The sequence below is a fragment of the Passer montanus genome, unplaced genomic scaffold (genome assembly GCF_014805655.1).
Source record: "Passer montanus isolate IOZ18808 unplaced genomic scaffold, ASM1480565v1 scaffold18, whole genome shotgun sequence".
NCBI lineage: Eukaryota > Metazoa > Chordata > Aves > Passeriformes > Passeridae > Passer > Passer montanus.
The window spans coordinates 7,495,865-7,517,838 of NW_024365381.1; the positions used below are offsets into that span (position 1 = coordinate 7,495,865).

At 37.1% G+C, this 21,974-nt stretch overlaps 1 protein-coding gene across 4 annotated transcripts in view; it reads left to right on the forward strand.

Moving 5' to 3' along the window:
• RAD51B (RAD51 paralog B) overlaps positions 1–21,974 on the forward strand; it is a 405,359-nt gene that overhangs the window by 46,247 nt on the left and 337,138 nt on the right. For all 4 annotated transcript variants that reach the window (XM_039705072.1, XM_039705075.1, XM_039705073.1 and 1 more), the window contains exons 6-7: positions 1,608–1,727; positions 3,422–3,605. In XM_039705072.1, coding sequence (XP_039561006.1) covers positions 1,608–1,727; positions 3,422–3,605 — 304 coding nt within the window. The remainder of the gene's footprint in view (positions 1–1,607; positions 1,728–3,421; positions 3,606–21,974) is intronic.

Here is a 21,974-nt window from a genome sequence, read left to right on the forward strand (position 1 = left end):
ATTGATTATTCATTGCAAGTTATAATGGATGAGAAGGTGGGATTTTAAACCGTGCTTTTTGTCAAGTTAATGTCACAGAATTTTGAAATATAGTATATCAAAGAAAAAAGCTTCAAGCAATGGCTCTGTAAAGTATTGCGCTTCCTCCTTACACACCACTCAAGTTTTATTTCAGGTCCCTGAAATGTAAATAGTAAAAAAAGGTAGGACCTAAAGAGTGAGTTAAGACTTGTCACTTAGAAATGACTGCTAAAGAAAAGGAAAGCAGATGCAGATGAAACTGAAACTGCTGAAAACAGAACAGGATGTAGAAAGGAAACATGGCAAAATTAATATTAAGGATGAAAATATTTATGTATTTAATCATATTTAGTATTGCTCAGTCGCAAATGATAAACACAATTTCAGCAGACTGACTATATTTTATACTTTCTTTGTTGCATCCTCTGAGGAGCTGAGCCATCAGGGCTAGGGAGGTGCATATCCCCTTCTCCCAAGGTGGTTGGGAGCCTGGAGCATTTGCCATTTGTGGAGAGGCCAAGGACTTGCTCAGTCGAGTGGAGAGAAGGCACTGGGGCAATCTACCAGTAGCCTTCCCTTGCCATGAGGAGGCCTGAAGGAGATGGCACAGGGGTGTGTGCTGGGGGACAGAAGGCATAAATTGAGCTTCATTTCTGGGCTGATATATGGAGAAGATTTACAATTCCTAACTGCCTTTGTGGTGGAAAAGCTTTGCCCAGAGAGGTGGTGCTGCCTCCATCCTTGAAGGCTTCTGAAATAAGACTCAAGTAACTTGTTCTGACTTCATAGCTGGCACTGTGTTGAACAGGATGTTGCCTCAAAATCTCCTGAGCTCTCTTTCTAAACAGATTTTAAATTTGTTTTCCCTAAAATCTTTTTAACTTTGTGCTTTAATGAAAGGAGCCTAAGTTTAAAGAGATAACAAGTAAGTTGTGCCTACAAGTATAATCCACTAGAGGCCACTCTTCTCAAGCTATAGGTGGTGGGATATGTCCACTTAAAATATAAACAATTAAGTATTTTTTGTTACTAAAAATGAAAATCTATTTGGTAGAAAAAATTTTCTGTCTAATAGATCTTCTGTTTCTTACCAGCTTGTTAGATTTCTTTGACACAAAGCCCACTCCATGATTTCACTGCAAGGTGAAGGTGAAAAGGAAGATGGTTAGAGTTGTAGAGTAGTTTTATTTAAATGAAATTAATATTTACGTAAAATAATTACAACAGGAAAATGCTTGGTCCTTGAGTGGAATCTCTGGTATAAAACCTGAAGAACTTACTCAGTAAGAAGAACTTCCTCCTTCTAGAGGAGCTATGCCCTTTCTTTGCATACAGACACATGACATCTTTCCCTAGTGTACCACTGACTCAGCATCACTGGAAAGAGAACCTAACTGTTCTGAATTCCACTGTTTCACTCTGATACAGTATGCTTTTCCTTTTAAAAAGATTTCCAGCCTTAGTTGGTATCTGCTTATGGTTCAGAGCTTTGCTGTGTTTGCTTTCTGAATACTTGATGCTTCATTATCTTGTATTATTCTTTTTGCGGTATTATGCCTTCTGGTTTTTTTGTTTTTTATTAATAGATTGATTGAGATAGCAGCAAACAGATTCCCTACTTATTATGACTCAGATGAAAAGCTGCTCTGCATGACCCGTAGCATCCACCTGTACCGAGAGCTGACCTGTTGCGGTGTGCTGAAGAGGTATTCTCTTCCAGAATTTAAGAAAAGAAAATTTTGACTGGATTCTCTAAACCAATTTGTTTTTGTATCAAAGTTTTATGAAGAATAATTAATTTGAGTCCTTTTCATGTGGATACCAGCACGGTCTCCAACAAAGTAACATTGTTACAGAAAGATTGACATTGCCCTTATCATTTCATAGCATATGACTAATCCACTTGATGCTTTTTAATTTGTGGTAGACAATTTCTATGTGATCTGATTCTTGTAAGCCTTTAAAGGGGAATGTTCATGAGACTGGTCTCTCCCCAATCCAAGAGAAAACCTTAGTATAAGAGTTACTTTTCCATGAAATTGAAATTTGTTCCTCCAAAGCAGTTTACTTCCAGGAAGATGGGGATTCCTCCAGCATTGGGAGGGAGAAGTCGTTTAGCAGTCATCAGCCTGAGTGCAGTGTTGAATTGTCATATTGTTACTTTATATTAATTTGTGAACATGTGTTGCAATGAAAATTACTGAAGTTATATTTTAGCATCATGTTGTGTGTTTTGTGTTAGTGGGAGAGTCATTATCTGTCACAGACATATTTATGAAAAATCCTTTTGCCAGGATCTTCTCTCCTGAGAAGTTGGGAAGCTTCAGCTTCTCCATGTTTTGCTGCTTTGGAATGTGATTTGGAGAATTGTTTACCCAGCATGTGAAATTGTTTTTACTTGATGACCAAGTAATGACAGCAACCTATGTCGAGGCTGTGGGCAGTCACAAGATTTTAAACCAATGACAGCAACCTATGTCGAGGCTGTGGGCAGTCACAAGTTTTTATTATCATTCCTTTCCATTCCTTTCTAGCTTTCTGATGGATCCTTTCTCTCTCTTCTTTTTAGTATAGTTTTAGTATAGTATTTTAATATAATATAAAATTTAATTTTAATATTATATAAAAATATAATATCATAATAAATCAGCCTTCTGAGATATGGAGTCAAGATTCTCATCTCTTCCCTCATCCTGGGACCGTCAAACACAACCACAATTATCAGGATAGTTTTGTCTTCTAATACAGCTTTATCAGAGAACAGCTAGTAGCATATTAAAGAAACATGGAATGGCTTGGGTTGGAAGAGAGCTTAAAGGTCATCTAGTTCCAAACCTCCCATTATAGGCAGGGATAGCCCCACTTGGTCAGGTTCTTCAGGGCCCCATCCAACTTGGCATTGAACATGTTCAGGAATGGGACATCCACAGCTTCTCTGGGCACCTGTGCCGGTGCCTCACTACCCACTAAGTAAAGCATTTCTTCCTGAATTCTAATCTAAGTCTTAGTTTAAAGTAATTTTCCCTTGTCCTATCACTATGTGCCTGTGTAAAAAGTCACTCTCCCTCTTACTTATAAATCCCCTCGAAGCGCTGAAAGACCACAGTGAGGCACAGTTTCAATGCCCCCTGCACTTGCTCTCTGCCACTCAGGGGTTGTACAGCATGTTATTGTTAGCCAGAGGTCTTCCAAAACTCTCTTGTAAAGAGGTCCTGCCTTGGGCCTCACAGTCCTTTCCAAATCTCTTTACTACATGCAGATGTTAATGGAGTGGTGTGTGGGGAGGGAAAAAGAAGGACTGACCTTAAGCTTATTAAAGGAATCTTTATTTTAAAATTTTCAGTGTTATGAAATGGTTCTTTTGTGTAAATAATGCTATCAGTGACTTTTTTTTTTTCAGGATTATGTCTTTGGAAGAAGAAATTATTTTGAAGAAGGTTAAACTTGTAATAATTGACTCTGTTGCTTCAGTTGTCAGAAAGGAGTTTGATACAAAACTCCAGGGCAATCTGGCAGAGAGAAGTAACTTTTTGACTAAAGGAGCATCAGTGTTGAAGTATTTGGCAGAGGAGTTCTCAATACCAGTAAGTTCTTTTTCCTTTTCTAAGTTTTTGCCTTACAGTATCAAGTAATAAAGAAGAAGGAGATTGACAGGAAGAAGAAACCAGACAATGATTCTAGCAGGAATCTTAAAGTAGGTACCATTTGGAATATAGTTGGGAAATAGAAGAATAGTAATGGTTCTGTTTGGTGTGTTTCTTCTGTGGGTTTTTGTTTGTTTGTTTTCTAAAATTTCTTAGGAATTATTTTTATTTGTTAATTTGGGACTTGAAATAAGAAATTATTAGAGTCTCCAGCTGTCTCTGTGCTTTGGTTTTTGGTTTTTTTTTTTTTTTTTTTTTCCTTAAATCCTCCATATACTTGCCATTAAATATTGTTTATCCTGATGGTTCCATTGTACTGCATTGTCACTCTACCTAATGGATGATCTAGGTAGGTGAAGATTTTTTTCTGCCTCTGTTTCTTTTACTTAAGTTAATAAAGTCTCAAGAAGGCTTATGCTCTGGAACAGTGTGAATTCCTTTGGTAGCTGATAATGTGTGCTAATTCCTGCAGAAGGGAACAGCTCAGCAAATCCTTGTCTGTAGACTTGCCCATAAAATGCAAAGGAAGACATGGACACTTAGTGCAAGGAGTGGGTAGACCTGATTAAAAAGTGCTTTAGAAGATGTAAACTGTGTATATGTGTGTGTGTTTCTTGTGTGATCCACAGAGTCATTTCAAAAGATATCATTGAAACTCAACTCTTTAAAGTATTTCCTGGTATGGGTAACCTACTCATCACTCCAGTGTAAGAGAGAAGCTGGGGTAAGAATGTGAGTAAGACTCTGATGCTCCTGAGGTCACAGAAACTATCACATCAGAAACAGGAAGTGTGGAACTGGCTGATGTAACTTCAGAGGACTGGATTTCCTTCTGCCATGTGACTTTTAAAGACTTCTGGTGGAGAAAATGAAACATGCCTAAGTGCCTTTAAAGTTCATGTACAAAAGGTAGCATCTCAGTCAGTGCACCCAGTAAAGTTGATAGTGACTGTTTATAAAGCCAGGAAAGAATTGTGTGTAATAATGTACACTCTGATATTTTGAGAATGTATTTTACAGCCCTTTGAGAAAGGGGGGAAGTTTTATGGGACGATACTACTTTTCTCTATTTTCTGCTCCTTTAGACAGCCCCTGCTGTCCACCTTCACTGAAATGGTGAAGCTGAGCTGGATTTGAAGCTCTGACATTTCAGGCTGGAGTGTGTTGTGCATCTGCAAGTGTTGGTGCATACTGCAAAATCAGTCTGCTGTTCCGTGTGTTGCAGTAACTTCCCTTACAGAGTATCTGAGGTTCTCACTGTAAATAACTGTGTTGGCATTATTTCAGATGTTTTTACTTACCTAGAAAATAATAAATACAAATTTGAGACTCAGGACATTAGTAAGGTTGCAAAGTGATTTAGATCAGTAACAAATTGGACATATGAATGTAACTCTTTGTGGCACAATCAATGCAACTAAGTACTAAATTGGGCAACAGTTAAGGAAGACTGAATCTGAGGCTGATAAGATTTGAACTTGAAGTCAGTCTTTTTGGCTGTAGCTAAAGATCTGGTGAAAAACTGTGAGTAGTTGAACAAGGGAATTGGAAATTAGGAGATATGAGCTATAACTTATTGCAGCAGTACATCTGATGTTGGCAGTCCAGAGAGGGTGGTGAAAAAGCAGCTTCCAGAAAACAGCTTGAAGATGAATGGGGGAGAGCAGTCTTAGTGAAGAAGACATAAGGTGCTTCCTTTGTTTAGCTTAGCTAAGAAAATGTTAAGGGTTTCTTCATTAGTCAATATGCACCTACTCGGTGAAGAGGTATTTGATAAAAGCTCTCTTTGGCTGACACAGGTGTACCAGAGTTCTGTGGTTGGAAGCTGAATGAAGCAAGGTCAGACTTCAAAGAAGGGGTGTGTTCTTACTGGACTAACTAATCATTGGAATGCATTACTAAACATAAATAGCTGCTTATCATGAGTATATTTAGGTGGGCATTCCTCCCTGTTTCCTAAAAGGGAAATGGTTTCAAATAGGGTTAAGTTTGTGGAAACCATGTTGTGCCAGAGTTAAAAGGATTTTAATGCAGTTATTTTTGTTGGCATTATAAACTCACTAACTGTTTATAATTATGTGTTTGTGATGTCACATTATTGAGTTTGATGTGCAAAAGTGGCTAGTGGTCATAGTTTTTACCAAACTCAAGGGGAGCTGTTTCAAACCCAGCTAGCTCTATATGGTATGAAGTATTTGAAAAAAAGTTGATCTTGATTATACCAAAACTGATGGTGGTTGTTCATTAACTTCTCTGTACCTCGATTTTCAGGTTATAAAATGGGGCAGAACTGTTCAGTGAGAGGAGATTGTTATTAACGACCCTATCCTCACAATGAACTTGTACTGAGTCCAGGCAATGTATACATGCTCCTTGGAAAGTAGCAGTTGCCATCCTTGGTGTAAAATTTAAAACAGTTGTAGTAAATGAAAACTTAATCCATGTCATGAGATGAGAAAAAAATAATAAGCATATTAATTGAATGGTACCATCCTAGCCACTGAATGAAGATAGTGGTTTGTGATTGTAATTTTTTGCTTGACCCAATTTTTGTTGTTGGAGTTTTTTGTGGTTTTTTTTTTTTTTCTTGTTGTTTGTAAAGTGCAAAGAAAAGCAAAGTTGTGTTTTTGTTTTGTTTTTTTTTTTTTTAATTTATGGGCATTAGTAAAGCTTAAGTTGTTTCTCAAAAAGTGAAATACGATGCCTGATGACCTTTTTAGATCCTTTCTTCCTTGTAAGTTAGCCGTAAGCCCAGGTTCATTCTAGGCATGTGAAGTGATGCCAAGGCAAGAGGCAGCACAAGGTTTAGTTCACTTATGGCCAATTCACAGGGGACCTGGCAGCCCTACTAGCCCTACTGATGACTGAACAGTCTCTGAAGCTTTTACCTCCGTGTGGCACTATGTAGCAGTGTCCCTTTTCCCTTTCCTGCAGAGAGTTGTAACCAAAATGTACTTTTTTTCTCCCAGGTTTGGTTGGAACTAGCCAGTCAGATCAAAAGCAGTTCCTGGAAACTGAGAAGGACAGCTTGATTATCAATGACACAAAAACCCCTTTCTTTTTGAAATCCAGTGAATAGGCAAATCTATATGAAAAATTTGTTACCTTTACATGTTAATAGAGCACCTTGTAGTTGAGAGCATTTAGATCTTAATGTCTTCTCTTACAATGTCTGTGGATGCTGTCTAACAGATTAGATATTTAAGCAACAGGAATCAGTCCTATATGCTTCCTGACTTCCTTAGCCTTCTGAAAAAGAAAGAAAGTAAAACATGCTTTGGATTTTCTTTCTTCTCTTCTTCCATATTCACAGGAAACTGTAAATTATTAGTAGATGGTATTTGGTGAAAGCAATTCCGTGTTTGTGCTAGTTGAGAGATGTCCTCTTTTCAGTAAAGAGCTAAAATTAAAACCCAATATGACAAGAATTATTGTTGAGATTTAAATATTTACCTTATAGAATTTGTTGTTCATAGACTGATTTTCTAGTCATTAATACTTCAGAAAATAAGTGAAGCTGGCTAGACATCTCTGTGAAAAAGTACTCCAGAAGCAGCAGTTACAAAACCAAACTGCTTTAAGGATTCTTTTAAATGTCAGATTGAGACTGATGATGAAATTTGCTTTGTAAAACCCTAAGGCTAATCAAATTACAACATTTGCTGTCCTTTATGCTTTTGTCTGGATTATGTTCTTAGGTCACTGAAGCGAACCTTTGTCATTTGTGATCAATATGTTGGTTATTGTTACCAGCAAATGTATAATAGTGTAGTCTGTTATTTTTTTTATTTGTTCTTTCTGAAAATATGAGGTAACTTAGAATGAGAGACTTGAAAGTCTCATGTGTGGTTTTTTTAGAGCAAATGAAAGACAAACCTTATGTAATTATTCTCCAATGCTTTTATTTTCTGTGCTAAATTAACAGTAGTTCAAGAAGCCCACAATTCCACAGGTAGTATTTTTCCCCATTTAGAAGTTACATGCTCCATTTAAAAACTAAAGCTACACTTAATATTTATGACAACAGATCTGTAACAGTCAATTTTCTTTCCACACCGATCTCTAGATTTTAGTTTCAGTGCTTCACAGTCACTATGCTCCTTAATCTTATACCCAACATTTTCATTTACTTTGGAAAGCCAAATGTTTAGCTAAGCGTATATCTGCTTTTAGGATGAGTAAATTTTTTTTGTCTCCAAATCGCTTCCTATGGAGAAATTACTTAACATGTAAGTGAAGTGCCTTTTCTGCTGTCTTTCATTAAGTGTGTTTGCTTGTATTGTCTCATCTTCCTGCAGTAAAGTATCTAAAAACTGAAATGCTCATGTTGGCACAGAGGGAATATTCAAGCTGTTAGTTTTCTTTGTTTATAACCAAGTATTCCCATTTGGCCTCATTCTTGCTTCTTTTTATTGTGTTTCCACATAGATGGTTGCTTGTCACCTCCTCTGCATTTTGGCTATTGCTGTTCTGGTATTTGAAAATATTAGTTTATGGAATGCAAAACAGATTCCAAAATAAAAGATTCCTGAAGAAAAGTTGTTTAGATGCCAGTTCTCTTTGAATTAAATATGTATAGAGTTTGGTAAAAATATATAGTTGATTTGTTGTTACATTGTGTAGCAGCATTGTATGATGACTTTTCCAAAATTATGGGGATACATTCGAGGACTTTCAGTTTTTGTCTATATTGGAACTGTAAAGCTGCTGAAATGCAAACTTGGTTTTTATTCTTATCTGTTAAAAATTGTTTAATCCCAGAGTTACAGAAACTGTAATTGAATTATCTTTACAGGTTGTTTAAAACTAGAATAAAAGAAACTTTACTTGCAAAACTTAGAGAATTGGTTCCACTTTGAAGTTTTCTAGAAAGAGAACTCTTACAAGTTACACCACATGGAATCATGTGTTTCTTTAATGAAGTTAAATGTGAAGTTAAATGAGTTAATGTTATCAGAAGAAAACAATTTGGAACTGAGTTTCCAGAATTTAACTAGCTATATTTAGGTGAGATGTGGTTCAGACTGTTTCTAGTGGTAAGAATTCCGTGGGAAGTATGGGTCCTTTTCTATTAAGCTGCTGGTATTTATGTTTAGTGTTATGTCATTCAAGTTTCGAGCATATTTTGGGTTTATGAATATAGGTGAACTTGAATACCCTTTCCAGCTGCTAGTAAAAGCATCTTCCTATTTCTGCATAGTCATGCGGAACTCCTGGCCATCTGCTTGCTCAGGTTTTAAGTAATGATGTAGTTCTTCTTTCAGTCTGGGACTGCTACTTGTGTTGTTCCTCTCCCTCACCCTTCATATGGGGACCTTTCATACTTTTTTCCAGGAAGTTTGTGTATTTCTCTAGGTAGCAGCATGAAAGTTAAAACGATGTGTCTGATTAGAAGATACAGTAGAGCATTTCAACCTGCAGAATTTTATTAGATGTAATTCACTAGGTTCTTGGAGAAACTGAGTAGTCTTCAGATCAACTCAATAGGATGAAAAGATCCTAGTGTTTTATGCTAATCATACTGGGAACATTATCCACAGAAGCATAATATTTAGAATAGTGTAGACATTGCACAATTTGCTGACTTTATTCTTCTGTATGAAACAAAGAATCTTTAAGTAGACCTGCCTTTGTTTTGAGCCATGGGAAACAGTAGTTAACTTGTTTCCCAAGTCAAGAAGATTACTTCCGAAACCAACTTTCTTCTAGAAAAACCCAATTCTTGTTCTCTTCAAGATGTTTCGCTTCCCCTGCACCAAAATTCATGTCGGTGTTCATATCCTCCTTAAATGGTGAAATGAACAACATTAGAAAATGGCATTTGTGTGAGCTGTATCAGAACTTTTTGTTTTATACATATTATCTTTCAGTATAAAGAGGAGCACCTAAAAAAGCACACCTCAGTGTGCTTTTTCTGTTTTAGTAACAAATAGTTTGTGAAATGAGTGTGATGAGGCCCTGGAACAGGTTGCTCAGAGAAGTTGCAGTGTACCATCCCTGTTGCTTACTTGGGAAACCAAGATCATTAATGGGAACTTCAAGAGCAACGTTCTTTCTTTGCTCTTGCTGAAACTTCATAAACTCAGTTTTTATTGGCAACTGTATGTTTCAATTATTCCTCCACTCCACAGAATTGAGCAAAAGCTGATTTTGATAAAAGTGGGTAAAGTCAACTGTTAAGTGTTGTTAGAGTGGTGAAGGTAATGGCTTTGTCTTCTCATGTGGTTTTTATAAATTATCCTCAGAAGGCACACAGCTTTGTTTTAGTTCAAAATGGCTGGTTAAAATGTAATTATAACTGTCTTCAGCACTGCTGCCATTTGTGTTCTTTTTTAAATGTGTCTGGAGAATATATGTTTATGCAGTTTATGGCCTGACACTGTTCCTTTTGGACCATCTATACCATAAAATGTTTATTACTGCTGAGGAAAAGGAATGAGAAATGGTAGAGCAATGTTTCCTGTTTTCATCTGGTGGTGAAATATAGCAAAGGAGGTAGTTTAAAGTTATATGATACTTGAATTCAGTTTTTTTTCTTTTAAATTATTCCCTTCATTACTTTTTCCATTTTACAGTGCAAGTGACTTTGCCAAAAGCTATCATTCTGCACAATTGCACATATGAAATTATGTAGAAGAAGTGCACTAGGATTAACATATAGAAGAGGGAGTTGAAAGGAATCAGATTTTATTGCCAGATTTATTTTTGATCTGCTATATAATTGTGCACAATATTTGCTGTAAAGTAGGGCAGGAACTTTTTTCTGATATCTGCCTTGACTTGAGTTTATGAAAGACTTCTTCCCAAATAAATAAACAGTTTCTTGTACTTTCTAACCCTCATTGTTGTTACGCTTCTCTGGGTTACCTTCAGCTGATTGACATAATCTTGTAAGTGAGGTGCCCAAAAGTGGACAATATTCCAGATGAATCTGTAGCAAAGTTTAGGTATGGAGAAGGATTTATTCTCATGCCTTGCAGGACATCCTCATGTTTATGCATCATAACACAATTTGCTTTCTTTGCAACAACCTGATGCTGTTTACTTACCAATTATTAAAATCTTGAATCTGCATCTGCTGACTTTGTTGCTTAACTAGTTGCTCCTTCTGATGTTATTTTTCCTGACTTGCCAAGATGATTTGGAATTCTAATCTCATGGTTTACTTGCAGTCTCCTCCCTGCTTACCTGTTTTTGCAAGAAAAATGATCATTCATTATGATTCATTATTAGAGATTCTTTGTGTAAGTCTTGGCTGGAACCAGACTTCATGCAGACTGTACCATTTTATTTAGTGAGAGACCTTTAAACACTGATAACTGCTATGTGTCATTTTGCAATACACTTTGCATAGATTAATCTAGGTTATAGTTTTCTAGATTTAGTAACATACCTATATATGAGGGTCTACTGCTAAAATAAAAATACAGTATTTGTATAAATATACTGGGTATTATTTGCTTTGGGTTTTTGTCTTGTTTTTTCCCCTTCCCTATCACCTTGTTGTTTTGTATGTGCTGTAAAAAACACAACTAATTGTACTGATGGGCTTTGATACCTTGTCTTGGGAGTTTAGGGTTTTACTAGATGTACTGTTTTGACTGTATGAAAAACTGCATGAACCTTTGGGCCAATGATGCATATATGCGACTCTGCAGAGAAATACTTATGTTTTGAGTATTCAGTGCTTTTTGAATTTTTTCTTGTGCTTCTTCCTTGTCCTCTGATTTTATTTAAATTGTAAGTTCTCCAGGAATATTTCTGCATTTGCATAATTTATAGCTTAATTTATAGCTGAAAGGGATTCTTGTCTTTAGACAGGGCATCAAGGCAAAGAATAGTTGACCAGATTGCAAGTTGTTGGAAAAATCTGGATGGGTCTTGAGCTTCTGTATGAGCTCAGTATATACAAATTGGTGATTTGATTTCCATATTCTCTAGTGTTAGTTTGCTTTTTGGTTCCTCAGCCCCAGGATTGCTGGGAATAACGAGGACCAGCTCTGCAATTGTTACTCCTAAGTAATATTTTACCAGCCCCCCTGAGGCATAAAGGGATGGGGATAAAACAAAATTTAGATTGGGCAATGCATATGTCTGTTATAATACAAATGTGCCCAGAGATCAAAAGTAATATTTTACTTTCTTGGAAACTGGGGGTATTAGAAATGATGGTGCCACTTCCCTCTTTGTGTCTACAGGACTGCTTTGTGAGAGCATTGCAGTCATGTGGAGCTAGGTGTGCTGCTGGGGCTGCTTTTTGAGCAAGTTTGGTCTGCAAGCTCCATGATGCAGTCCACTGGCTGCTGTTAACTACAGAACCTGCCTTTTGCAGTCTGCAAGATTTCCTTCTTTCCACATGTAATAACAGACAACCAGACTAAACTATTGCAGCTAGATGGTTGATGATCCTGTGCTTCCTTGAAAATAAAAGTATCTAGATTTGCAGGGCAAGCTTTTCAGTCTGTACTTTTTCTTCTGCTTTTGAAGCTCTTGTGCATTAGAAGAGTTCTTTGTATTGCTCTGGTTTCCTTACTCTGTTTTGCTTGGAATTAGAATCTCTGAGCTATAACATAAGGTCTTCTGAGAAACTTCATTCTGACTTTTATACAAGAAGACTCCATCCTCTTTATTGAGAACAAGTATGTTTTATATCATTGTTCTCTGAAATTTCAGCTATATGTGTTGATTTTTTTCACCCCAGTTTTATAGTTCAAGTTGAAAACCCATCATTTTAATAGCCTTTTAATTAATTTGTCAGATATTTAGTATAAAACAGTGGGAGAGCCATTTTTAATACAGATTCCTTTGAGAGTCTACATGATCTCAGCAACCTCATCAAAACTGTCATGTTACCTCTGTCTAAAAGGCATAGCTATATCTCATTTGAGAATATAGCATTTCTGCTGTAATATAGTAAGTAAACAAAATGAGATTTCAAGGTTTTTATTGAATAGGGCTGAACAGTTTTCTGCAAAGTTTTGATTAGACAGGAATGTATGAGATGCTGGTTTTTCTTGTTGAGACTACATCTGAATTTTAATAATGACAGTATTTCTTTCCAACTCAATAGTCCTAACATTTGATACTCCAATTTGGATAAGCTGTATTGCCCATCCCAGCATTAAAATAACTTTGTGTCTAGATTCCAGCATTTTCCATGCATTTTTTTTTGTATTTATTGTATCTCCTACTTTTGACCTAGGCAAGGAGTGCTTTTCTCTCCAACAATATCTAAGGTCTTGACTGGGTTCTTGGCAGTCCATGGTATTACATTTTTCATTATGACCTGATCAGCAAGATTAGTTCTAATACATGAACTATTTTTGGTTTTTTGGGTTTTTTGGTTTTTTTTCATGCAGCTGAAACTTAGTTCTTGAGAGAAAAATTACTTTAGAAGTGTTTACTGCTTAGATGCTTCATAAAGATTTCCCATAGGGAAGAAGGGGCCTTGCTTAAGCAAGATGCTCTAGGTACTTTACTTCTCAAGAACACTAATTTAAGCAAAATGGCTTCCGATATTGGCAGTCTTTGAAATACCGAACTGAAGTTATTTTCCTGTAAAGCTTTTGAACAATACTAGCAAGCTCCAGCTGGGTAACTGGAAGTTCAGTATAGAGTGATGTGTCTTTCTCTGCAAGTCTTAAATTTTTGTGTCTTCTAGGGCTGCCGTGTTTTGGTTTTTGTGGTTGCATGGAAGAGCTCTGTCACAGCTCTTTGTGGAACTGTGATGGAAACAGTCATACCTGGGCAGTGAGTACAAAGTTTCTGAGGGGGCCTTGGGTGCACAACATATGCACAGAACTGGAGTCCCTTGCGTTAGAGCAGATGTGTTTTATTCTGCTTCTGTGATATCCCGAACATGGAGCTGCTAGAAGCAAAGAGGCTGCTGAAACACTTTGTGAAGCTTGTCATATTTTCAAGGAGCAGATTGACAATAGGAAAGGAAATAGTTATTTAGAAATCCTGTTTGGGGTTGACAGCAACACTTACTGCGTTGTGTCCTTTCTCAGTTGGCTTAAGGGGAGTCACAGAAGAGCCACCACTAGCAATGTGGAAAATCCACTGATCTGCAGCTGCCATTCTGAAGTTGTCCCTAGGAAACAAGACACCAGGTAACAAGCTGCAAGCTGAAAAAATTACCTGTGCAAATCACAAGTGACACATGGGTAGTAGTTTAATTGCCTGCTTACAGAAAATGTGAGTAATCCAAGAGGTAGGTGGTCAACAAGTGGCAGAGATTCTTTCTTTCTTACCTGCCTTGTAATTTATTTCACTGTCACATTTGCAACTGGTTTGCGCTTGCTTATGAGCCTGGACAAGGATGTAAACCAGCTGAAAAAGCAAACCAGGGGGAAAAATGTAGTGGGCAATTGTGCAGCTGAACAGGCACTAATGTAGGCAGAAAGGAGGGGCAGGAGTGTGTGGTTTCTGGCAGCAGCACAGGTTTTGAATGTAAAACTGCATTTTCAGTAAAAAGGATAGCATGAGTAAAAATGCTAGAGGGATTTATTACTCAGAATGAGCAAGAAAAAAGCTTGAAACGTTCTTTAAACTTGGAACTGTTCTAGGAAGGCCCGTGCAACTTACCATTATTGTGATGCTTTGTACTTTGACTAAAGGTGATCCAATGCCTGATTGTATACAACCTCTCCTCACACTGCTTCAGGCTTTTTTGCACTACTAGGTCAGTGTCCTGGTTTTAGTCTGTGCATTCTGATTTTCAAATGCATCATAATATGCTGTATTTGCAGTTGTCATATATCCATGCATAATGAATTATGGCTGAGGTCAGAAATTATGCTGAATAGTAGATTTTCAAACCGCAGTATTTCTTCCTGTGCTAAAATTCAGAATGGTATGTATAACAATCCATAGAATGGCTGGTACGATTCATAGCATGCTTGCATTCCTTCATTATTAATAGTTCCATATCCATTGGTCAGTGTGTTATGGCTGAACTATTACCCAAGTTTTTGCAGCTGCTGCTTTAAGAGTCTGTAAAATGTAGTTATCTCCAGCTCCTGTTCTTTGTCTGCTAGTAAGAGGAAATTTTACTGAGAACTTATTAAATTGTCCAAGACTGTAAGTTCAAGTTCAGGTGAAAGTCTGTGATCTTGATTTAACTAACTTGGCGTGTGGTACTTTGCTTGTTCTTTTGTTTGGACTACGTTGGTTGCTGCTGTTATTTCAAGTAACAGTGGTTTGTTTCATCTCGTTAGAGGTTCTGTGCATAGTTGTTGTAGTGCTGTATCTTGTCATTCTATTTTTGGAACATTTTGTGCAAGTCTTAGCTGCTAATCTGTTCTGAAGATAGACCTGTAGTGAGGTCTGATTTGAAAATAATGGGGCTATGGGTAGTATGTGTGGGGCTTTTTGACACCCTCTAGTAAAAGGTGGATGAAGATGAATTTGTTTCAACAAAGATAGCTATTGATGTAGAAAATAGTATGTATGCAGGTTGCCAGAGTACTTTGTGCTTGATACTGAACAGCTACTGGAGAATAACAATTCAGATTATTGCTAAAACAAAGTAGTTTTATACTAGGTACTTGGAGATGCAAAGATCCAGAAGTATTTGTGTGGTCCTCTGTGCGTGCATGTAATTTTTTAAAATTTCAGTGCTGTCAAATTCCAAGTACCAAGTTTGTAAATCATAATAGATACACGCTTTTTTCATTTTTTAGTGCCAGGTAAAATCTGTCAGCATAAATGTGTAATTTCTTCAATTATAAAGTAATAATACTTGTGTATATTTAAAATAATTTTCTTTTTGTCTCCTGGAAGAACGTAATTTTTGCTGATTGGATATATTGAAATATTTGTCATCTTTTTAAAAACAGTGGTAGGGAAAAAAATTGCATTATGCATGCATGACTATGCCACCTGCATTCGGTCCAGTCATTCACCTCTGACTGGATCACTTGCCAGTCTAAGATACTGGCTGTTAAAATACAACCCAAAAAGTTAGGTGTCCATTAATTCCCAAAGCCTTAAAGTTGTTTTCCTGCCAAGGGCCACTTATTACCAGTCATTAAGTGGTAGTAGACTGGTCTGTTATTAGGATTGTATTTCAGTGGCCTTCGTGTTTTGTTTGCTTGATTTTTTTCTGGTTTTGGAGTGTTCATCAATAGGATTACTTTGAAAGAATGTCTTCAGTTATTTTAGTGCTCATTTTTACTTTGAGCTCTGTTTGCCCTAAAGCACTGCTGTTTTGCAGTTGTTTGCAATCCTTTCTTCTGAAGGAATAATTGACTAGTAATAATAGTTGTGGTTTTTTCCTCTCAAGGCTGAACAATTTGTGCAGAAGCCTGCACTCTTTCTTCTAAAACTGAGTCTTTGAATGGTAGAGGAAAGGTCTGCATACTGGTGATTGGTCGTGGATTATTGGTACAATCATTTAGCTACTGCCTTTTTTTCATGGAGCCCTCCAAATACAAGGCAATACTAAGCACAGGAGATCTGTGAATAGCCAGGAAATGAGAGCCTGTATAGCAATCACACAATTCAATTTGCTGGTACTGCAGTGCAGTAAACTGCTGGAACTCTGTACATTTCACAACTTGTTTGAAATCATCAAGGCAGCCTGGGTGGTAGGTAATGCTTAAAAGTGTGAACCTAGCCCTGGTGTGCTTGTAGAGCCTTCTGGAGTTTGGACCAGAAAACTTAAGAAATAGGCCCAAAGCCTATTCATGTCATGCACACACTGCAACTGATTCTCTTAAACCTAACTGTATTATTTATATAATATAAGTTTGGATTTTTGTAACTGTGATCTTCTTCAAATACTGATCATGTCCAAAGACATTCTGGTGATTAAGAATGATCAGTCACTTTACCCCAGTTTATCTGAAGGCTAGACAACATTGGCTCTCGTGGCATAGCAAACTGCCTTCTTTCTAGGAGCTCAATAACTGACATTTAAGATTCTGTTGTGTAAGGAATGATATAAACAATTGGCTTTTTTTTTTTTTAAGCAAAGCACAATGTAGATTTGGGTCATAAATTTTGCTGAATGTGAAGAGAAACTCAAGGAAGGTGAAATTCGTGGTACCAGACAAAGATGCCTGGTTCATGATGCTGTGGTATCAGTGATAAAATTCATATAGGTTGTATTCCTAAAATATAAAAAATACACACAAACTTAATTCCTGTCATGTTCTTCTGTCAGAAACTATAGATGGAGTTATAGCGTTAAAATATTTTTTATCCATGCTAGAATTTTTTCAATAATCCATGTACTAACACAATTTGTGACCTCAGAGTACTTCTACTACTCCAGCTTTTTCCTCAGCTTCAATAAATCTCCTTCCCAATTCAGAGTTGTAACTGATGAGGTAAAGTGAAGAAATACCAATAGATGTGAAAGTTTGGGGTTTTTTAATTAGCTCAGTTGATGCAGTCAGGAAAAAGGGAGAGTTCACTAGAAGAAGAGCTTGGGGAAACTTGCCTGTCAGCTGGTCTAGTGAAGAATAGTATTTCTGCCTGTAAGCATTGCTTTGTCTAGTTTAGACTCTGTGGAGTTACTGATGAGCAGAGACATTAAGCTTTCCTGCTTTTGCTTTGACATTTAATCTGGAGATTCTGTTTATGTTTAAATTGCAGGTTTTTTTATGCACTGTAAGACGCTAAATGCTTGTGGTCATTTATATCCCTTTGAATGTGAGTGATCTAGTAAATATTAATATCAAATGATTAAGCATACGGATATGCTTAATCATTTGGTATTAATAAATTCCTTTTTGGATCCACTCTCCCAGTGTCGATGTGTGGAAGTTTTATCAGAAGAATAAAGACAGCAGAGCTTTTGTAAGTTATGTTGTAGAGCAAGCAGCTTACAGTTTTTGATGGTACTGAAATGGAAGCAGAAAGCTGACCCTCCTCCATCTTCCTGCAACAAATTTTAAAGCAATTGGAAGTGAAAACTGACATTGAGATTTCTCTTGAGTTTTTGCTGTTATCACCATGGCGCTTCATCTGTTGTATACAGCAGCTGAGAACATGTGTCCTTCTCGTAAAGGTTTTCTTTTTCCTTTCCTTCAGTATGTACCTCTCCTGTTTTGAAGGTGAATGTCTTTTATTGTTTATTCTTCCTCTTATCCCCTCTAACTTAGGTTTCTAAGGACACCTTTAAATCTACCACCTTGTTTTGAGACCACAAGTTTCAAAATTAAAACTAATTTCAATCAAGAATGAGGTTTTTTTGGAAATGGTGAAGGAAGTGACAGCCTAAATTCAAGTTAAACCCCTTAGTGTGATTTTCTTGCTAGTCTTCTGTTTTCCACTCCCTTCTTTACATTCTTCACTTTATCTGTTCAAGGCTTAAGAGATGTTTCCCATATGCTTTACAACAGCTGTTGGTTTACAGTGCCTGTTTAGTCATGGTTGAATTTCTTGGATTTTTTAGTTTTCTGAAATAAGCACAACCACATTGTCCTGGCCAGTTAGGATGAAAATGTGTGTGGCTGAAAAATTCAAGCTGTACTCATCAGATTTAGACCCACTAATATTTTACATATGTGGTTGAAGGTGAAATAACACATAGTTTTCTGACAATGCTGTGGACTTTTTTATATGCATAAATATGTAATCATACACAAATTAATATACCCTTTATCTTATGAGGTATTTAATTTTTTTTCCTGGATAACCTTTTTCACTGGGATGACAGGATGCAATGTTCTTTCTTTTGACTTATTCATTTTTATTCTGCTATAGTTCCTACACCCTTTTGAAAGGAACAGCTGTGTTTCTAAGTTGACTTTTTTTTTAAACTTAGTTATCCTTGTATCAGCTCCTGCTTTCTTGAATCCATCCTGCCCATTTTTTATTTTTGCAAGTATTTCTCCAGTCTTTTGAGATCTCCTGGAATGCTAAAGCTGATGTGTTTAGGTTCCTTCCATTTGTGGTGCTGATGCACATGCGTTTTGCAGGGACAGTACAGGGGATTTTTGGTGCTATTGGATGTTGTGCTGTGGTTTATTTGTTCCTCTCACTTCAGTTAGAGCACTAATGTGCTTAAGACTAAAATGTGCTTGCTCTTCTCAAATGTGTTTTCTCTATTGATAAAATATAGGTATGGCAGATATTTGTAAGAAATTATTTCAACAGGGTTCTTTAATTATACTGAAACTGTAGGTACTGGCTTTTGAGTTACCAAAACCTAGATAGAATTAATTCCCTGTTGTAGAAGTCATTGCAATCCATTTTTTCTTCAAATTTTTGGACATTGAAATATTAGCATTTACACTAAATACTAATCATAGAAGCCTTTTCAAGAACTCCAAGCAGATTTTTTTATTTGTGTGGATTTTTTGGTTGCTCACTCTATATAAATTGCATAAATGCTCTGGCAGTGCTGGTAGAATATAGAGGTAATGTAGAAAGGAGCCAGTAACCCTTCAAAATATGTATCACAGGCATATTTTGTTTTCTGTATTTTCAGAATACCAAACCTATTCTGAATTGCATTCTGATACTCATTTTGTATTGCATCAGCCCATTGTCTTTAGTTTTGTATTCTATCAATAACTTTTCAGAAGATGCTTATGGCTTTTTGATAGGAAAACATATATTCTAGTAGCTAGAAGTTGTTTGGATTATATTCTCAGCTGTGTTGTCTGGTATCTCCCCTGGCTCAAGTTTGATATGCACAGGAAAAAGAACCTTTAATGAACAGGCCTGTGGCTGAAGAATTCTTTGTGGCAAATGTTGTTTGCTCAATGACTGAAATAAATATGATATTCCTACTAGGATGTGCAGTGTACTGTCCTATAGTGATTTTGGGTGATTTATTTCAGACTGGGGTATTGAGTGTGTATTTTGTACGGGGTCTGATTAAATTTGCTTTTGACTGTGACTGCTGTTTGTCTATTGCTTATGGAAAATCGGTAGTCTTTCTACAATCAAATGAATTGTTAATTTAGATTCTTGCAATAAGTATCTAATAAGTGCTTGCTGGAGAAAAATACAGGTGGGGTTGGAGAGAAGCTTAATTTTTACGTTGTAAGTTAAATTCCTTCCCTTGTTAAGATTTTACGAAGTTGATTTAGCTGAAGAACTTCAGTATTCACTTTGAGATTGAACACAACAATGCTTTAATTACCCACTTGAGTTAGGCAGAGTGTTTTGTTAGCTCAAACATGCTCTGGTATTTGTTATTCAGCAGTGATTTTTTTCGTGGTACATATCTTTGATGGTCTCATTGACAGAATTGGGGATTGGCTATACTGCAATCTTTTCTGCCAGTTGGTGAAGCCTTTCACACAGGGCAACATCCACAAGGTGGTGCCTTTTCATCACCCAAAAGGGAGAGGAACTTCTCTTTACAAAGTTGTGTTGGCTTGCTGCCTGTTGCTTGGCGGAAATGAGAAGTTCAGATACTGAAGTGAGTGCATCCTTTTCTCCCTGGATGTAAAGTGAACTCTATCATTCTCTGTTCTTTCCAGCCTTTATGGTTGCAAACTGACTGTGATGCTCACAAATTCAGAGAAGAGAAAGGTAATGGCTTGGAAATCAAAATTGAGCCATGTTGGCTGAATCATGAAAAGTTCTCCCTGAAATACTGAAGTTGTACAGATCAGGGAGGATATATGCTGCCAGAGAAAAATCACACCCAGAAGTGCAACAGTTTTTTCATAAGGCTCAGGTTGGAACTATGCAGGAGCCTGAAAATGGAAGAATGTGCAGTGCTTTAGGCAAATGCTCTGCAGTTTGGGGAGTGGGCAAAGGGGAACTGACATAGCCTTGGCTGTTCTCTTAGACATAGTTTATCTTTGTAAGGTGAATCCAGTTGAAGATGAGGCAGCTGGAATATGTTCTCAGATATTGCCCTCTATTGCAGAGTAAGGCTTGAAAATAGAACTGTTATAAAGAAAGGGGTTTTCACATGACCTGTATGTAATTCCCAGCTGTGAACCCTCTGGCAATGAGCGTGAAATCCAAAACACAGCTGATAGGGAAAAGGGTTGTTGTCAGCTCAGACTGAACACTTGAGTATTCATAGCACGGTGCTTTGACAAACAGACATTGGAATACATCAGAATAATTTGGTTTTGAGATCTGTGCAGGGCCCTCCTTCTAGCTGTGTGTGCTTCCAGTTACAGTGGTAATCAGGGCTGAAGGAGAACCAGGTGTGCACCATATTGTACTTCTTTTCTTGCAGAACAGCAAGCCTTCAACCCCCTCCCCCCAACCACTCCCTTTGTACCTCTCTGCCAAATTTCCTGCTGTAAAATGGTCTTATGTTTGCCTTTATGTACCTTGTGACCCCTTCAGAATATTTGTGGTATTTTAAACCCTGAATTGTGTGCATGACACAGTGTTTAGTTTGGAAGCAAAGTTTAATCACACATGCTGATTGTCGTGTTTATTTTGGAACCAATAAGTAGGAGGCAACCTTTCATATTTTATTAGTCTGGATGAATTTTCCCTGTTACTTGATAACTGTATATGTTTGAACTTTAAAAAACCTGATATTTAAAGGAATGCTGGAGCACAGATGGCATTTGAATGCAGCCTCTCATCCATTCTGGGGTTGGATTCCATTGGGCACCTAAACTTGGGTGTTTGTGGTTCCCTGTGGTGACAGTGATAGAGTGGCTATTTTGTTTTTAAAGGATTGTGTATCATGTCTCTGTATGTGCCAGTGAAGCTGGAGAGGGAGCTCTTCTGGAAAGAGCAACATTAGAGGAAAGTCTTTTTATATTTGTTTCTTCCATCTACTACAAATGAAGTGAGCTGTGTTTGCAGAAGGAGGTTATAGCTCTGAAGCCCTGACCTTATGTTTTTTTGCTTCCCACATGTCTGCAATTACAGCAGAATAAGCAAGTATAAGATCAGGATTTGCTACTCCTCCCAACCTGCCATCTACTCCTAACATCCCAGCAGAGCTGCTCCCATGGTCTGCAGTTGATAATCCTCATGGGGTAATTCTAGCCCCAGATTTTAACTGTCTTTGCATGTTGAGGATCTTGGGGAGAAAAAGGAGTGAGTTTCCATGAGCCCTCTTTTAATAGAATGTGATGAAAAAGAATGTAACTGAAAGCTGTGAGGAATCCACCAGCAAACTTTTTTGCAACATTGCAAGGACACCTGCCTTGAGTATTGCTTTTGCTGAAGCAAAGCAATTTTGATGCACAGCTCTGTACATCAAGAAATAGAGGACATTGTATGAGATAGTTAAAGCTCTGTGAATAGCTCCAAGCTGTATTTTTTCTTGTAACATTTTACTTGTGTTTTCCTTCTATAGGAAGCTTTTTTTCAAGAGAAGTGTTGGAATTCTCCCCTAATAAAGCAGTACACTTAAAAGAA